Consider the following 16257-nt stretch of genomic DNA (forward strand, 5'->3'; position numbering starts at 1 on the left):
GTAGATTACATAGAACACGTTTATAAAAATGTGCCTTTAGTTATTTTCACTTTAGAGATTTAAGATAACAACTTAAATTATAGAATTACGGAACTGGAAGAACTTTACAGGTTACCAAGATCAACCTCTCCTCATTCTCCTTAGATAAGGTAACAAGAGGTTAATTATGTATCTGAGACTACCGACCTGGTGGGAAGGGTGGAACTAATTCAAAAAGCTCCTGATTTCTAGATGAACATTCTTTCTACAACCTCCACTAGTGTTCCAGTAGTAAATAAAATTAATTTGAAGTATTAAGTTTCATTGTATTTTAGTAGATCGATTTTCTCAATGAAATTAAGATATCAATATTTCAACCAGTCAAACCATTGACTTTGTGTGCATATATTTCATGTTTATAGTATTTTGCATATTTAAAATTCAAGATGTTCTTTTCCTAGACCTAATTTTCAATCCCTACAATTACTCAAGGTGGAGAGGGATAAGGCATAGACTTTCAATATTTGCATTTTTTCTGCCAAATGAGAGTTTAAAAAATTAGTTCCACTGAGGTTTTAATAAATGTGACTTGATGTTTTAATAAATGTTTTAATAAAATATGACTTGAATTGTAGAATACATTAAAAGGAAATATATATCCATTCTAAGGTAAGTAAAATGTTTAATCAGTTATTCCTAAGCTGATTTCTTTGTTGTTGTCTTATAAGATTAGGTTGTAGATTTCCTTTTATTAGAAAAGTGCTTTACAACACTGGTTGAAGAATACTTCACACAAATAATCTTTCTTGAGAATTTGTAACAAATCGGTGACTGTCTGACAATTAAAAATAGAAATCGCCTTCATATTTCACTGTATCAGATAAGCTGCTTCCAGCTACAAGTAACAGAAATCCTAAATTAAACTGATGAAATAAGGAAATGTATTAGCTCACAAACAGAAAGTTTGCTTTGGTTGATTTTGCAGCTCAGCCGTGTCATCAAGGGCTTTAGTTCCTTTAATCTCTTTGCATGAGTGTCCAAAGAGCCACCTTCATCCTCTGTGAGGTAGGTACTAGCATTATCCCCATTTTACAAATAAGGAAATTTATGGCCTTAAAATTATGACATCATGGTCCTTTGTGGTCATGATATGACCTCCAGTAACAACAAGGGCTATATTATTTCCATCCAGTGGGAGAGACAGACACTAGCTTCCTATTGTTCTCTATCAAAAGAAAAGAAGGATGTTCACGTAAGTCACTAGTACACTTCTAGGATCTTATTGGCCAGAACTGGCCTCACATTCATTCTTGTAGCAAACATTGCTGGCAGGGGGTGGAGGACGTGGGGAGGGTTACTTTAACTCAGTCAGACCCACCCTTGAGTTAGGGTCAGTTGTTCAACAAGGCATTGCTGCTACTCAATGAGGAGGGGAGAGGTTCTGCATTGAGCAGAGGGGCCCCAACTTCCCCTCTGAAACACTCTACCCTCTTAATTTCCATGACCTCACTCTTAGCTTGCTTTCTGCCTCTCTCGTTCCCACTTCTCAGATTCCTTTTCAGGCTCCTCTTCCCCTTCCCTTTCTCTAAATGTTGGAGCTACCCATGCCCCAATCCTCAGTCTTCTTCTCCTCCTTTCTCTGACTCTCTCCCTTGGTTATCTCAAGTATTCCTGTGGCTTTGAATAGCACCCTAAATTGATAATCTCCCACCCACAACTTTCTCCTGAGCTCCAGATTCATATGTCCAGCTTTATGCCATGTGAACATTCAGGTACTTGGGTTTCTTCCTTTTATGTCTCCTCTTTCACCTAAAATAGTGTTTCTCAAACTTGAGCATGCATCAGAATCACTTGGACTAAAACACAAATTTCTTGCCCCCATCCTCAGAATTTCTGATTCAGTAGGTCTGTGTTGGGACTAGAGAGTATGTATTTCTGACAAGCTTCTGAGTGATGCTGACGCTGCCCACCTGGGACAACACTTTGAGAGCAAGTGTCCTAGAGTGTTGTCCTCATACAACTGTCCAAAGCTGAGTCACTGCCACAAAGAGGGTGCAGCCGGTGGGAAGGGATAAAAAGAGAGGATAAAGGAAGCACATCCATTGTCTGAGGCATTGTCTCTAAAGGATTATCCATCATGCCTACTGACATTCTATTGGCCCCACATAAGTGAAAGGAACCTGGGAAACACAAAGCAGTTGGGCATTCGTTTACCCAGCTACATTGTAGTGCTGTAAAAGAAGAGGAGAATGGGTTCTGGTAGACAGCCATAAGTCTTCACCTTCTCCAATCTTGTAATACCAACTAGTCAACAGCCACACTTGCTTTCTTTTATTTTCTCCAGTGTTCATCAAGTGTATTTGCACTTGCTTCCACACTGCTTAGTGTCCAGGTGTTAATTTATGAAGGTAGCTAAGTGACAACATGGAGAAGTTAATGCCATTGAAAGAAGATTTTTATTACTTACATTTCCCAAGAGAGAGGGGCACATGCACCACAGCACTGAAGGCAAAGGGAAAGTGCTAGGCTTTGGTCAGGCGGCAGAAGACAGGAGCCAGAGGAAAGCCTAGACCAAAGCCTTTATTGACGTTTCCACAGGAAAGACAAGGCAGGGCAGAGTAAAGAGTTGAGGATCGGCTAGTTTGGCAGGCTTTGAGCTAGAGGAGTGGTCTCTAGTTGCCTAGTACCTGGCCCTGGGATGATTTAGAGCAGGGGAAATATTGACTTGGTGTGTGAGAACTAGATAAAGGGGGTGTTTGGGTGTACAGATTGAGGTTGGTTGCTTGGTTTGCATATGAAAGTCATGCTCCAGCCCAGCCCTTTGCTGTCTCTAAGAATTGGCCAGCCTTGGGAGGGGCAGCCTTTCCCTGGATCTGTAAGAACCCAGAATGTGAAAACATCCTAAGACGCAAAAAATATAAAACATGATTAACACACACACACACACACACACACACAAACACACATTCCTCTGTGCTCTGCATGTAGTTGATTCATTCTCATCTTTGGTCTTAATTTATATGTCACCTCAATAGAGAGGTCTTTCCAGAAACACCTTGCTTTAAGTAGACATCAGTCTACTTCACAGATCCTTGTTTATTTCTTTCTCATCATTCATAGCAATGTATAATTTTACTTTTTAAAAAATTTTACTATCTTGCCAGGGGTCAGCTTCATCAGGACAGGATTTATGCCCCTTTTATTCATCTCTGTATTACTCATTTGGAAAAACAATTTTTGTTGGTGACTGAAAACCATTTCCCTTCCCCTCTTTCTTACATAGCAGACTCTCAATTTAGCTCAGGTTTCAAGAGATTCTTGATCTCAGGGAAGGTGGGACTAGTGGTCTAGGAGCAGGTAAGTCATCCAATTCTAACCATTGAGATACAACAAGAAATTTGGAAAATCTTCTGTAAGTTATATGAAGATGTGATATCTGGAGTTGCAGCAGCAGATTGTAATCATGAGGGAAAGTTCTAGCAAATTGCAGAGATACCAATCCGGAGACCCAACATCATTAAGCTGCTGCACATACCTAGCAAACACCAACCAATTGTTAAGGGAGATAATAAAGACCACTGTAGTTTAAGCTGCTTTCTATCACAGTGGTTAGATGGAGCCCAAAGTATTATGATTTAGCACCCTGCTTGACACATGCAAGCAATATGTGCTCAGTTAATACAGGTATTTGTTTTTGTTGAATGAATAAAAGACTACATAGCTAAGGCAAAATGAGAAAGGTTGTGGGAGGTATCCAGATAATATTATCTATATTAAAAACACAATTTTGTTTCTCGGGGTTAATCTTAGGGGGGAGAGAAGCAGGTGCAGGGCACATATTATGCAGACTGGTGATATTTATTAGCCAACTTATACAAATATTCTTTCATTCATTTAAATAAAAATGTAATGAGGACTTACTGCTTTGAAAAGTATTACATTAAGGAGGCACACAGTATACTGTTTGAAAATACAGGCCACTAAATACTTAAACACAACCGCTTAAAGTCTGGTGACCTTAAGTTGTCACTAAATCTCATTTAACTTCAGTTTACTCCTCATCATAAAGGAAATATTCACACTTTTAAAAGGTTAGTGTGATGAGATGATACATGTAAAGTGCTCAAAATGTCCTACATGCCCATCAAATAGTAAATAATAAAGTTTTATAATTGTTATTATAATTATCAAGCATAGCTGACAGAAGTGGGACATAAAGGTGAAAAATATATCACCTCTTTCCATAATAAAAATAGCACAGAATATTTAAGTAACATAAAACAACATGAGGGGGACTTCCCTGGTGGCCCAGTGGTTAAGAATCCGCCTGCCAATGCAAGGGACGTGGGTTCGAGCCCTGCTCCGGGAAGATCCCACATCCCACATGCTGCAGAGCAACTAAGCCCATGCGCCACAACTGCTGAGCCCGCGCTCTGGAGCCTGTGAGCCACAACTACTGAAGCCCTCGCGCCTAGAGCCCGTGCTCCGCAACAGGAGAAGCCGCCGCAATGAGAAGCCCGCACACCACAACGAAGAGTAGCCCCTGCTCGCCGCAACTAGAGAAAGCCTGCGCGCAGCAACGAAGACCCAACGCAGGCAAAAATACATAAAATTAAAAAACAACAACAACATGAGGAATGTGAAGGAAGGAAAGGTCTTTCTGCTCTGGAGGATAAGACAAGTTTTCAGTAGAAGAGAAGGCATTTGATCTGGACCTTTAAGAAAAGGTTGAATTTTTACATGCAGAGATGAGCAGGGAAGCATGTATGTCACGGTGGTTGGAAAGGGAGAACTGACAAACATATTACAGGCAATAAGACATGGGGAGAGGAGGGCAGGAAAATACAAGGCAGTGTACGTCATGGCTGATAGGATGGCTTGGAACCAGAATAGACTTAAGGAAGAGGCCCATGGAGGTGAACCCATGGAGAAAATGGAAGGGCCGCATCTCATGGAGGAGTCTCAATACCTAACTAAGAAGGCTAGAGCTTTTTTGGCAGGCAATGAGGTGCCATGAAAAGGTTTTAAAGCAGGGCAAGAAAGTGACTTGATGAAAGTGTGGCAGACACTATTAATACCTCCCCACCTCCATCCTTCCTTTGGTTTGCCCAGCCTCAAGGGATGAAGACCACCAGCTCTGACAATGTAACCCAAGTCTGAGCAATGAGTTGTGAGGAAAATCTACTGAGTGCTTCTGGAAAATAAAATTTTTTAAAAGAGAAAGATATACAAAGGGAAAATCATTTTTGTTCTCTCCTCCATCTTGTTCCCCTTGCTGAACTCATCCTGTGAATTCTGTTGTGTACAGATACCGTGCTTAGAGCTTCAGCAGCAATCTTGAAGAAAGATCTCTAACATACTGAGGATTTGAGAAGCCTGGGTCTTTGATGACATTATTGAACTGTTGAATCAATTCCTGGACTGCCTACTCCCAGATGACCAGTTAAGTAAACAGTAGATACATTATAGTTTAAGCCGCTACTGGTTAGGTTTCCTGTTATTTGTGGCCACACCATTCTAACTAATGCTGAGAGAGGTGTTTTAGGAAGATTCATAAGGGATCAATGGGATGAATTGATGCAGTGATGAAAATAAGGACAGTCAGTAGAAAAACAATTATTGAGCACATCTTGTGTGCATTTTTTAAATTAAGAAACACATGCATAACACTTACAATGCACCAAACACTATGAAGCACTTTGCTCATTTAATTCTCATTAAACCTTTACGAGGTAAATACTATCATTATCACCATTTTTCAAATAAGAAGACTGAGTCATGGACTGGTGATACAGTTTGCCTAAGGACACAGAGCTAGCAGCAGTGGAGCATTTACCCAAGCAGTTCAGCTCCAGAATCTGTGCTCCTAGCCACTAGTATACATTTAATTTACACACAAGCACTATCCTATCCCTATGTGACAATTCTATGAGGGAAAATGCCACCATTATTGCCATTTTTCAAATGAGGAAACTGAAGCAGAGAGGGTAAGTAATTTAGGGTCATGCATATAACAAGGAATGGAGCAGGAAGTCAAGGCCAGTTCCACCCGACACCAGAGACACAACCTTGGTGCCAAATTTCCAGCACTGAGACTGTTCCAGACTTCTGAATCAGAGGAGTGCCTCTACAAAAGTAAAAGGAGAAACTTATGCAAGACAGAGATTAGGCAAGAATTAAGGGTAGATTTTATGTTAGGGGAAAGGATGAAAGGTGATTCTGGTTTTTCAAAGCTAAGTTAAAACACAGGGATACTTTAAAAAAAATTTTTTTTATTGAAGTATAGTTGATTTACAGTGTTTACAATGTTGTTAGTTTCAGGTGGACAGCAAAGTGATTCAGATAGATAGATATATATTTTCAGATTATTTTCCCATATAGGTTATTACAAAATATTGAGTATAGTTCCCTATGCTATACAGTAGGTCCTTGTTGTTTATATATAATAGCAGGTCTATGTTACTCCCAAATTCCTAATTAGGGATACTGTTTTTAAAAAGGAAGCCTGGAAAATGAACATTTTAAATTTATATTTTGAGAGAACACTTCAAAATCCTTGTCAGCACACCCCAGTGAGTTAGGTTCAACTCCAAAAGCAGATATTAAGATGAACTATCTTGTTTAAGCAGCAATTTCTACGTGCATCTAAAAATGTGGTCCAGGAGGAACAGGTTAGGGGCCTCTTCCACTTAATCCTTTTGCAATTTCAGATCCCTGAGGCAATTCTCTAAACAAAGCTCCCTGACAACCTCCCTCCTCTAGAAGTAGTGCGGGATTGCCTGTCCCCCACTCAGGCCTCTGCCACTACCACACATGGTCTCCCTCAGTGTAGGACACAAGGAATCATTTGTTTTAAGAACATAATACATGTAGTGCTGTGGAAGGAGTCTCATGATAGGAGCTATATTCACAGGGTCTCTGTGGGCTATTTCCTGGGCTTCGCTCACAGGGCCACTTGCATCCCAGCTCCAATCCTCTATTTTTCCTCTTACAGAACCTTATTTCTACCCCTTGGACAAGGCAGATGAATTTTTTTAGTTTCTGTAGTCACTGTAGAAGTTTAGCTCTAGGTGAAGGCTTTGGTTTGGCGTTAAAATGCCATTTTCCATCTCCACCTGAAACTCTGTTTGGTGGCCTCCAGGAATTCAACTTAATTCATTCAATAAACTTCCATTAAGCATTGACTAAGTGCCAGGCACCATGCTAGAAGCTTAAAGTTTAGGAAAGCAGTGCTTCTCAAACTGACTGCATAAGAAATACCTGGGCATTTGTTAAAACTGCAGGTGCAATAGGTCAGAGGTGGGGTTGAGATTCTGCATTTCTAAAAGTCTCCCAGGTGAGTCCATTTTGAATAGCCATAGAGGAAGATTGAAATATAAACAAATAATAAAGAGTTACAGATGCTATGATAAATATGTGAGAAACTGAGAATGGAAAGAGGTTTCCCAAATTTCTCTGGTCTGCACTGCTTCCTCAGTAACCTCCCTTAGACTGCTCCTGATTCATTTCAGTATTTCTGGTCCTGCTTTAAACCTCTGCCATCAACTCCTACTCTAAGCATTTGCTACACACCTACTCCAACTAATATTCTCCTATGTCTACAAAAGCATCTTTCTGCACCACTATTTCCCTCATACTTCTCTTTTGTTTCACTTAAACCTTTGCAGAATTCCTTCATCCTGGCTTCTAATTTCTCATCCATGGTTATCAGTCACCCTCAGGAAATTCAATTTTCCAGGCATACAATGCCAGATTCTATGATCTCATCCTTATGAACACTAGTAGTATATAAACATATACATGTTACACATTTACACTTATATGTTGATTTTTTGTATATAATCATAATAATAGTTAACATGCATGAAAAGCTTAAAATATGCCAAGCACTGTGATAGCTCATAAAAGCCTATGAAATGGGTACTCATATTATCCCATTTGAATAGAACTGAAACAGAGAGATTGAAGTCACATTACCATTAACTGGTGGAACCATAGTTTAAATATTGTATCAGCAGTTAGGTCTTCAGAGGATGGTGCCATTTAAAATGAAACTAGTTACAGCTAAATCTACTCACTACTGTGGTAAGTTTGGGAAGGTGTGTTAGCCATTCCTGTGGTGTGGGAAATCTTCTCCATGAGGTGGAAGGAACTGGACATTTTCTCCTCTGCCTATGAGTAGAAGGAGATCTGGTGTCTATCAAATGTGCTTTCAAATCTGGTTAAATGGCGTGTCATGGCAACTTATGGCTCTAGATGAGTCAAACTCTTAAATTCAGCTCTGCCTTATGTAGATGAAAGATTCACTTTTATTTGATGCTTTATGTTCTGATCAAGCCTTTCAGTCGAGTGTCTCAAAATGCAAATACAAATCTTGGTTTTATAAAATCATCTGGGTTTAGCAGAAGATCTGATCTCACTAGAGAATTGTATCATGTTGGGTTCCTTTTATGCTGTCTCTATAATTGAATCGCCTTTTCACCAGAAAGATTATTTTGAACTCATGGAAAACTTCTTAAAAAAATAAATGACAATGAAAGCCCAGAGGACATTCAATATGAAACCAAATTATTATAGCATTAAAGGATCTAAGTTAAATCCATGAAGGCAAGAAAATTCAAAGCAAGTTTTTAGGAATAAAATTCCTTCAGTTTCATGCCTCACTGCATGTGCAGGACCACTTCCTTAAACATATAGGAGGGAGTGGAGGCAGTGAAATTATTTATCTGACAACTCCCATGGGCCTTCAAATCAGTGAAGGAACTCAAAATATTGGCAATAGGAGCAGGATCAGAAGGAAATAATCCAATTTTGTTTTTCAAATGAAGTCTTTCATTATTACTATTCTCTCGTCTTTTCTTTATCCTTGGTGTTTTCTTCAGCATACTTCCCAGAAGCTATCTTTTGGCCGTAAAAATGATACCACAAAAGTGAGATTCCATTTTGAGTGCTATTACCACCCGTTCACCTGACCTAATCACCTCCCACCTCTGACCCTCACTGCTTCCCAGATTCTGTCTTCTCGTCTTCATTTTCTTTCTCTCTGTTGGCCCATCCTAACAAGAACAATTGTAAGCAGCTTTTGATAGGAAAGAGCTCTTTCTCTACAGGAGGCCCCTTCTGCTTTGTCACTAACCTTAAACCAGGTGCCCCTACACTCTACTCATCTTCCGCTGAGCACACCTTTCAAATGTTTTGGTCACACAATACCTTGCCTAACCTGTTGGCTCTTCCCACAGATAAAAGAAGTAGAAGTAAAGAATAAGTAACTAACAGATGACCAGATCTCTTCCCTAGCTTTCCCTTCAGTAATCTTGCCAACTGTGTGAACAAACTGAGTGAACAAGAGAGCATCTAAAGAAAAATAACAAGAAGTCAATAAGCCTGCAAACAAGCCTGCACACAGTGGGGGATGGCAATGACTCTGACCCCCATCTCAATGATTAACTGAGATTACTTCCCCTTTTCCCTTTAAATCTTTCATGGCCAAGCATAATCTTCGAAGGTGTTTTTGGGGGACACTGAGTCCACCATCTCCCCAGATTGCCTGCATTCAATTGAAAGCAACTTTCCTATCTACCAACATTTGCCTCTCTCGAGTGTTGATCTTTGAGCAGCGAGCAGCCAGATCTGATTCGGCAGCACAATCTTTCTTTGTTCTTTCCCTTTAGCCCCCTGTTGAACCTCAAATTCAAATCCTTCTCCAGATCTCTGCACCACCCAATGACAATGTCCAGCTGTTTCAACATGCATGCATGTGGGGGGTTCTAATATAAGCAGGCAAGAAGAGTGCTCCAGAATCAGCGGGCAAGTAGCAGTTTGTATCTATTGTATCAAATCATTCAAAGGCCCTGGAACTTAGCGTGCTTCATATTGAGCCTAAAAACAAATATTTCCTGGCTCTTCCTGTAACAAAGTAAATATTCTGGAGTCACTTTTATTCATATAGGATAACTCTTTTCTGTAAGTTACAATAACCTCTGTCAGCTCCCCAGATTTCTTTTCTATGACAAGTAGAGGGTGTCCCTGCCTCATATAGGCTCTGGTGTGTACACAGTGCGGGCGTTTATCCAGAGCAATTCTCTCTTCTCTCAATTGTGTTTAGCAACCACTTTGGTTCAATCATGTACACAGCTTTGCAATTCAGAGCATCAGGCATAATTTATTTCTCTTCTTCTTTCTCCCTTTGGAATCAAAATGGTCTGAAATTTGGTAAGTCCTCTTGCATGGTTTCAATTCAGTACGTTAACCTTTCCTCTTTGGCTATTATCCATGCTGCAGAAAAATCTGGGAGGGTGGAAAACCCACCTACATTCTATTTCTTTTAACATTAAGTCTAGCTAAGTTAACAGAAATATGCTGATTAATCTTTATTATACACAATTCTAGCTCTATAGCCCTTTCTCTACCTATTTCAATTTAGTCAAATAAGGTAATACAATGCAGTTCTGCATCTTTTTCACAAGATGGCACTATAACTTTCTGTATTTATTATTGAGCAAGGAAATACAATAGAATTCTAAAATTTATAGTTTAAATTACATAAATTGTAGTTGAATACTAAAGAGAATATAATGGCACAAAACTATATTATAATCTATTTTTCTTTAAGGTATTTTAACTCCCTTTAAAAAAGTAACAAGTGAAAATCAGAACTCTTTTTAAAAAATTTCTCCCTTGTTTTTAATATCTATTAAATCAGGAAAGCCTTTTTTTCTTTTAGAATAATATGATATGGTATTTCCACTGAACAGAGATGCTAGACCTTTACTTAGTTTCTGCTTTCTTGGTTCAATTTTTCTAATACTGTAATAAATTCTTATCTGAAGTTCCATTGTCATTAATATACAAAGTGTCAGATTTTATTTTTTCCCAGAAATTTAGGCTGGGGAGAAATCAGAACTATCAATTCAAATTGGGATCTTATTACCATCTATAAGCACAACCCTATAAAGGGTAGACATTTTTCTAAAGAAGATAGAGATAATGGAAGTGATAGGGGAAATAAAAGAGAAAGTAAAGAATGCATAATTACTTAAATTCTTCTGTGTCCGTGCCCTGAGGTGTGCATTATATGCAACTCTATGCAATATAATAGAGAACATTTATTGAGCTCTTATTCTATGCTAAACATTATGTTGGATTCTTTACAAGGATGAGCTCACTTGATTCTCAAAGCCCTATAAGGTGGTTACTATTATTATTCATATTTTAATTGGGGCAAACTGATATTCAGTAAGATCATGCATTCATTCATTTCGTCTTTCAGCAAGTGATTATTGAGTGCCTATTATGTGACCTGAACATTTGAACATGGCACAGTTAGAGTTAAACCCAGAATCTACTGAGACCAAAGCCCAAGACTACTTCACTTAATTACAGAACTATAAAGAATCAATTTCTCAGATAAGCCTAACAGGCAATTAAGTGGTGAAAAAGAGAAAAAGAAATTCCACTATAAAATGAGTAAGCAAATTGACACACCACCAAATCAGCACTGGTTTCTTGCTCTATGTGTTTTTCATAATGTTGATTTGAAGCTCCTTTATACAAGGTTCAAATTGGCCAGAATACAGTGTATACATTAATTATAGAACAATTTGAGAACCATTTCTTGCACACCAAATCTCTCTCAGAGTATAAAACATTTGGGGCAGAAAAAAAGGCCTGGAATGACTTCCAGTTAAAATGGTAGGCTACACAGAAGAGGAAAACCCCTCTATTTCTCCAACAAAAACGAAAATACAAACATCTGAATAAAACGTTTTACATTACTTTAATAGTATGTAGCCAACCTCAACTCTAGAAAAAAAATCTCCAGGCTACATAAATGAAGAAGGAATTGAAAGGCTTAGAGTAAAAAGAAATAAAGTTGCACTGTCCACGAGGCACCAGGATACCGTAATCAGGGTCTTGATGCTTTGTGGACATGAGACTCAAAGTGCAGATCCTTGCACAGCAAGAACTCCATTCCCTGCCTAAAGGTAGAAGGTGAGAAAGAATTGTCCTGCCACGGGTCTGACAGCCCCGAGACAGCCATCTGCCTGGGATCAGGAGGAAATAGTCCACACGGAGGAATCAAATCTATGCTCAAGTGAAAGGATCTAAATTCACTCTACCCACAATATGCAAAAAAACTAAAAAACATGATAATTAGTTCAGAACCTCAGTCCAGGCAATGTGAAACCACCCCTGAGGAATGACTTCCAGGCCCATGTGAAACTGCCAGGAAAAATGAGTCTTATGAGTCTAAAATTACAGTTGTTCAAGACACACCAGAAATACTGCATGTTAAAGAAAATCAAAAGAATTCCAGCTCGGTTTTATATAAAGAAGATGTCTCACCAGGAACGGCGATTGGAAAGACACCTGAGATGATGAGAGTGAAGCAAACCCAGGACCATATTAGCTCGGTGAAGTATAAGGAGGCGGTTGGACAAGGAACCCCCATCCCAGACCTGCCTGAAGTGAAGCGCGTGTCAAGGAGACACAGAAGCACATCAGCTCAGTTTTGCACAAAGAAAACTTGGGAACAAGCATTCCAACCCCTGTCACTCCAGAGGTTGAGAGAGTCAAACACAATCAAGAGAACTTTAGCTCGGTGCTTTATTCTGATAGCTTCCAGAAACAAATACAAGGCAAAGCTGCCTATGTCTTGGACATGCCAGAGATGAGACAGGTGAGGGAGATCCAACGCCACATCTCAACAGTGAAATATCATGAAGACTTTGAGAAACACAAGGGTTGCTTCACACCAGTTGTGATAGACCCCATCACTGAACGAGTAAAGAAGAACACACAGGACTTCAGTGACATTAACTACCGAGGTATTCAGAGAAAAGTGGTAGAAATGGAACAAAAACGGAATGACCAGGATCAGGAAACTACTACAGGTTTACGTGTCTGGCGTACAAATCCTGGCTCAATTTTTGACTATGATCCAGCAGAAGACAACATTCAGTCCCGAAGCTTACACATGATTAATGCACAAGCTCAGCGCCAGAGCCGGGAGCAGTCTCGATCTGCCAGTGCACTGAGCGTCAGCAGCGGCAAGGAGAAGTCCGAGCATTCAGAAGATGCCCACCTCTCCACCTACAGTGACGGGGGCGTCTTCTTCTCTGCAACCTCACCAACTTACAAACATGCAAAAACCACAGACCTCCCACAGCAACGATCATCTTCAGTTGCTACCCAGCAGACAACGGTATCCTCCATCCCATCTCATCCATCTACTGCTGGAAAAATCTTCCGTGCCATGTATGACTATATGGCTGCAGATGCAGATGAGGTGTCCTTCAGAGATGGAGATGCCATTGTAAACGTTCAAGTTGTTGATGAAGGTTGGACGTATGGCACCGTGCAGAGGACTGGCAGGACCGTCATGCTCCCAGCCAACTATGTTGAAGCTATTTAGGAACTTCAAAGCACTGCACCTGTCTACAGCATCTACAATCTTGCCGTCAGTATTTCAGTTTAGACTCTCCACTATTCCCCGAGTTCTGAAGCTGCCTAGTGGTTTTTGTGTCAATATGATTCATGGTTGTACCATCCCTTAACTTGTTTCTATATGTACCCCAATAATTCACCAGTAAAACAAAGGTTAGTACAACTAATTTGTCCAATTATTAAACTAGACTTCTATCTTCTGGACTTGCACATAAAACTTGAGACAACATTAAACCCATAGGTCTTTTAATTGCCATTATTAAATTTTCCTTTGGGTTTTAAAATGTTTAATTTCAGAATAGACATTTTTAAAGTTTCTGTATTGTTGTTATATTATTGCTGCATCAACCCAGAATCTTTCTCCATTATGAAATGTTTAACAGTATTTCTTTTCTAAATCAAGAGTTCTAAACATGTTAAACACATTTTTTTTAAAAATGGCAGGTATTCACCTTTTCCTTGCTGACTGCTGACAATCTTATTTCTAATCCAGTTCTGAAGTTAGTTATAAAGCTGATAGTCAATATAAACTGGTGTTAAGCTAGTAACTAATAAAATCTGCAACAAACAAACAAACAAAAAATGAGTCTTATGGAAAAATGAGTCTTATAAGCAGTAATTATATGAGAAATTTAGTGGCCAAAAAGAGAAGCCGAAGGGGATAAACCAAAGCCCCACCAAAAACTGGAGATTTCACAAATATGACAATAAAGAAATCTAAAGGGGACTTTAATATAAACAATTTAAAAATGCTCAAAAATATAGTGTGTGTGTGTGTGTGTGTATATATATATATATATATATATATTTCAATGAGCAGTTCATTAACACTGAAACAAGTTAGACTATTAAAAAAATGATAAAAAGGAAAGAACAGAGTCACTTAAAAAAATCAATAGATGCTAAATAATAATTTAGATCTCTTTAGATAGAAGAAAAATTTAGTGAATTGAAAGATAAATCTATGGAGATAACTCAGAACACAGCACAGAGAAATAAAAAGATATATGATATTAAAGAAGAGTTAGAAGAAGTAATAGATAGAATAAAAAGATCTGGGCATGAAGACAGATGGCTAAGAGATCTTTCCAGAAGTGAGTAAAGGAGCACACATTATTCTGAACAAGATAAATAAAAATAAATTACTCTTAAACATGTAGTAAAATTGCAGGATAAAGTAACCAAACATAAGAACCCTGTGAAAATCTTAGAAGTAAACAGAGAAAAGACAGATTAACTTCCAAAATGGGCATTAACTTAAGCACTGACTTTTCAGCAGCATGAGAAGATGCATTGAAAAAAAGAAAAAGTGCCAACATGAAAGATGCTCATCACTGCTAATTATCAGGGAAATGCAAATCAAAACTACAGTGAGATACCACCTCACATGGGTCAGAATCATATAAAGTCTACAAATAATAAATGCTGGAGAGGGTGTGGAGAAAAGGGAGCTCTCCTACGCTGTTGGTGGGAATTTAAATTGGTGCAGCCACTATGAAGAACAGTATGGAGGTTCCTCAAAAAACTAAAAATAGAACTAACATATGACCCAGCAATTCCACTACTGAGCATATATCCACACAAAACTATAACTTGTAAAGATACATGCACTCCTATATTTACAGCAGCACTAGTTACATAGCCAAGACTTAAAAACAACCTAAAAGTCCATCGACAGATGAATGGATAAAGATGTGGTATCAATATATATACACAGTGGAATACTATTCTGCCATAAAAATAGAATGAAATAATGCCATTTGCAGCAACATAGATTGACCGAGAGATTGTCATACTAAGCGAAGTAAGACAAACAGAGAAAGACAAATACCATAAAATATCACTTGTATGCAGAATCTAAAATATGACACAAATGAACTTATCTGCGAAACAGAAACAGACTCACAGATCTAGAGAACAGACCTGTGGTTGCCAATGGGGAGGAGGAATAGGGGGAGGGATGGATTGGGAGTTTGGGATTATCAGATGTAAACTCTTATACATAGAATGGATAAACAACAAGGTCCTACTGCATAGCACAGGGAACTACATTCAGTATCCTGTAATAAACCATAATGGAAAAGAATAATATATATATGTATATATATGTATAACTGATCACTTTGCTGTACAGCAGAAATTAACACATCATAAATCAACTATACTTTAATAAAATAAATAATTTTTTTAAAGTGCCAAGAAACAATAACTGTACTGAGCTAAATTTTATCCTAAAGTGAGGGCAAATTAAAGACACTTCCAGATTTATTTATAACATCTAAAAGAAGTGTAAGTTGACCAACATTTTCCTCTTGCACAACCATGGTTTTCTTTTCAATGGAAAACTTGCCCAAAGTGGAGATAACTGACAAGTACATACAGTAAAGCCACTTGTGGTTAAGGGAATGTGTATTGTCTGTCTTGCTAAAAGAGGTTGTTAGTTGCCTTCTTAAGAAACCTCCTGTTACATGAGTGAAAAGTAAACTAAAAAAAAAATTTGTTTCAGTGAGAAAGAGGGTTAGAGAGCCATAGACTTTCAGGCTTCAAAATATCCCCAATAAAGGTCTTCCTTGAAGAATTTTGTGTATAGCTACAAACCCAATACATTGCTTTTTCTCCAGGTGCCATATCTATCCTTTGGGCAGGAGTAGACTGTGGACATGTAACTTTTGGTGTTTAAATTTGAAGCAAGCCAATTCTTCCTTGTGTAGATCTGTTCTGTGCATTGCAGTGAGTTTGGCATCCCTGGTCTCCACCCACTAATTGCCAGTAATTCTCTCACACCACACCAGTTATTTTGACAACTAAAATCTCCCCCATATTTTTGGAAAC

General features: G+C 38.6%; 1 protein-coding gene across 1 annotated transcript; it reads left to right on the top strand.

Annotated features, from left to right (window-relative positions):
• Positions 1-5999: 5999 nt before the first annotated feature.
• LOC133076360 (nebulin-like) lies at positions 6000-13393 on the top strand. The gene is given in 3 exon segments (XM_061170913.1): positions 6000-6114; positions 12190-12452; positions 12455-13393. Coding segments are annotated over 3 exon segments (1317 nt in total).
• Positions 13394-16257: the final 2864 nt, after the last annotated feature.

Source organism: Eubalaena glacialis, chromosome 16 (genome assembly GCF_028564815.1).
Source record: "Eubalaena glacialis isolate mEubGla1 chromosome 16, mEubGla1.1.hap2.+ XY, whole genome shotgun sequence".
Taxonomy (NCBI): Eukaryota; Metazoa; Chordata; class Mammalia; order Artiodactyla; family Balaenidae; genus Eubalaena; species Eubalaena glacialis.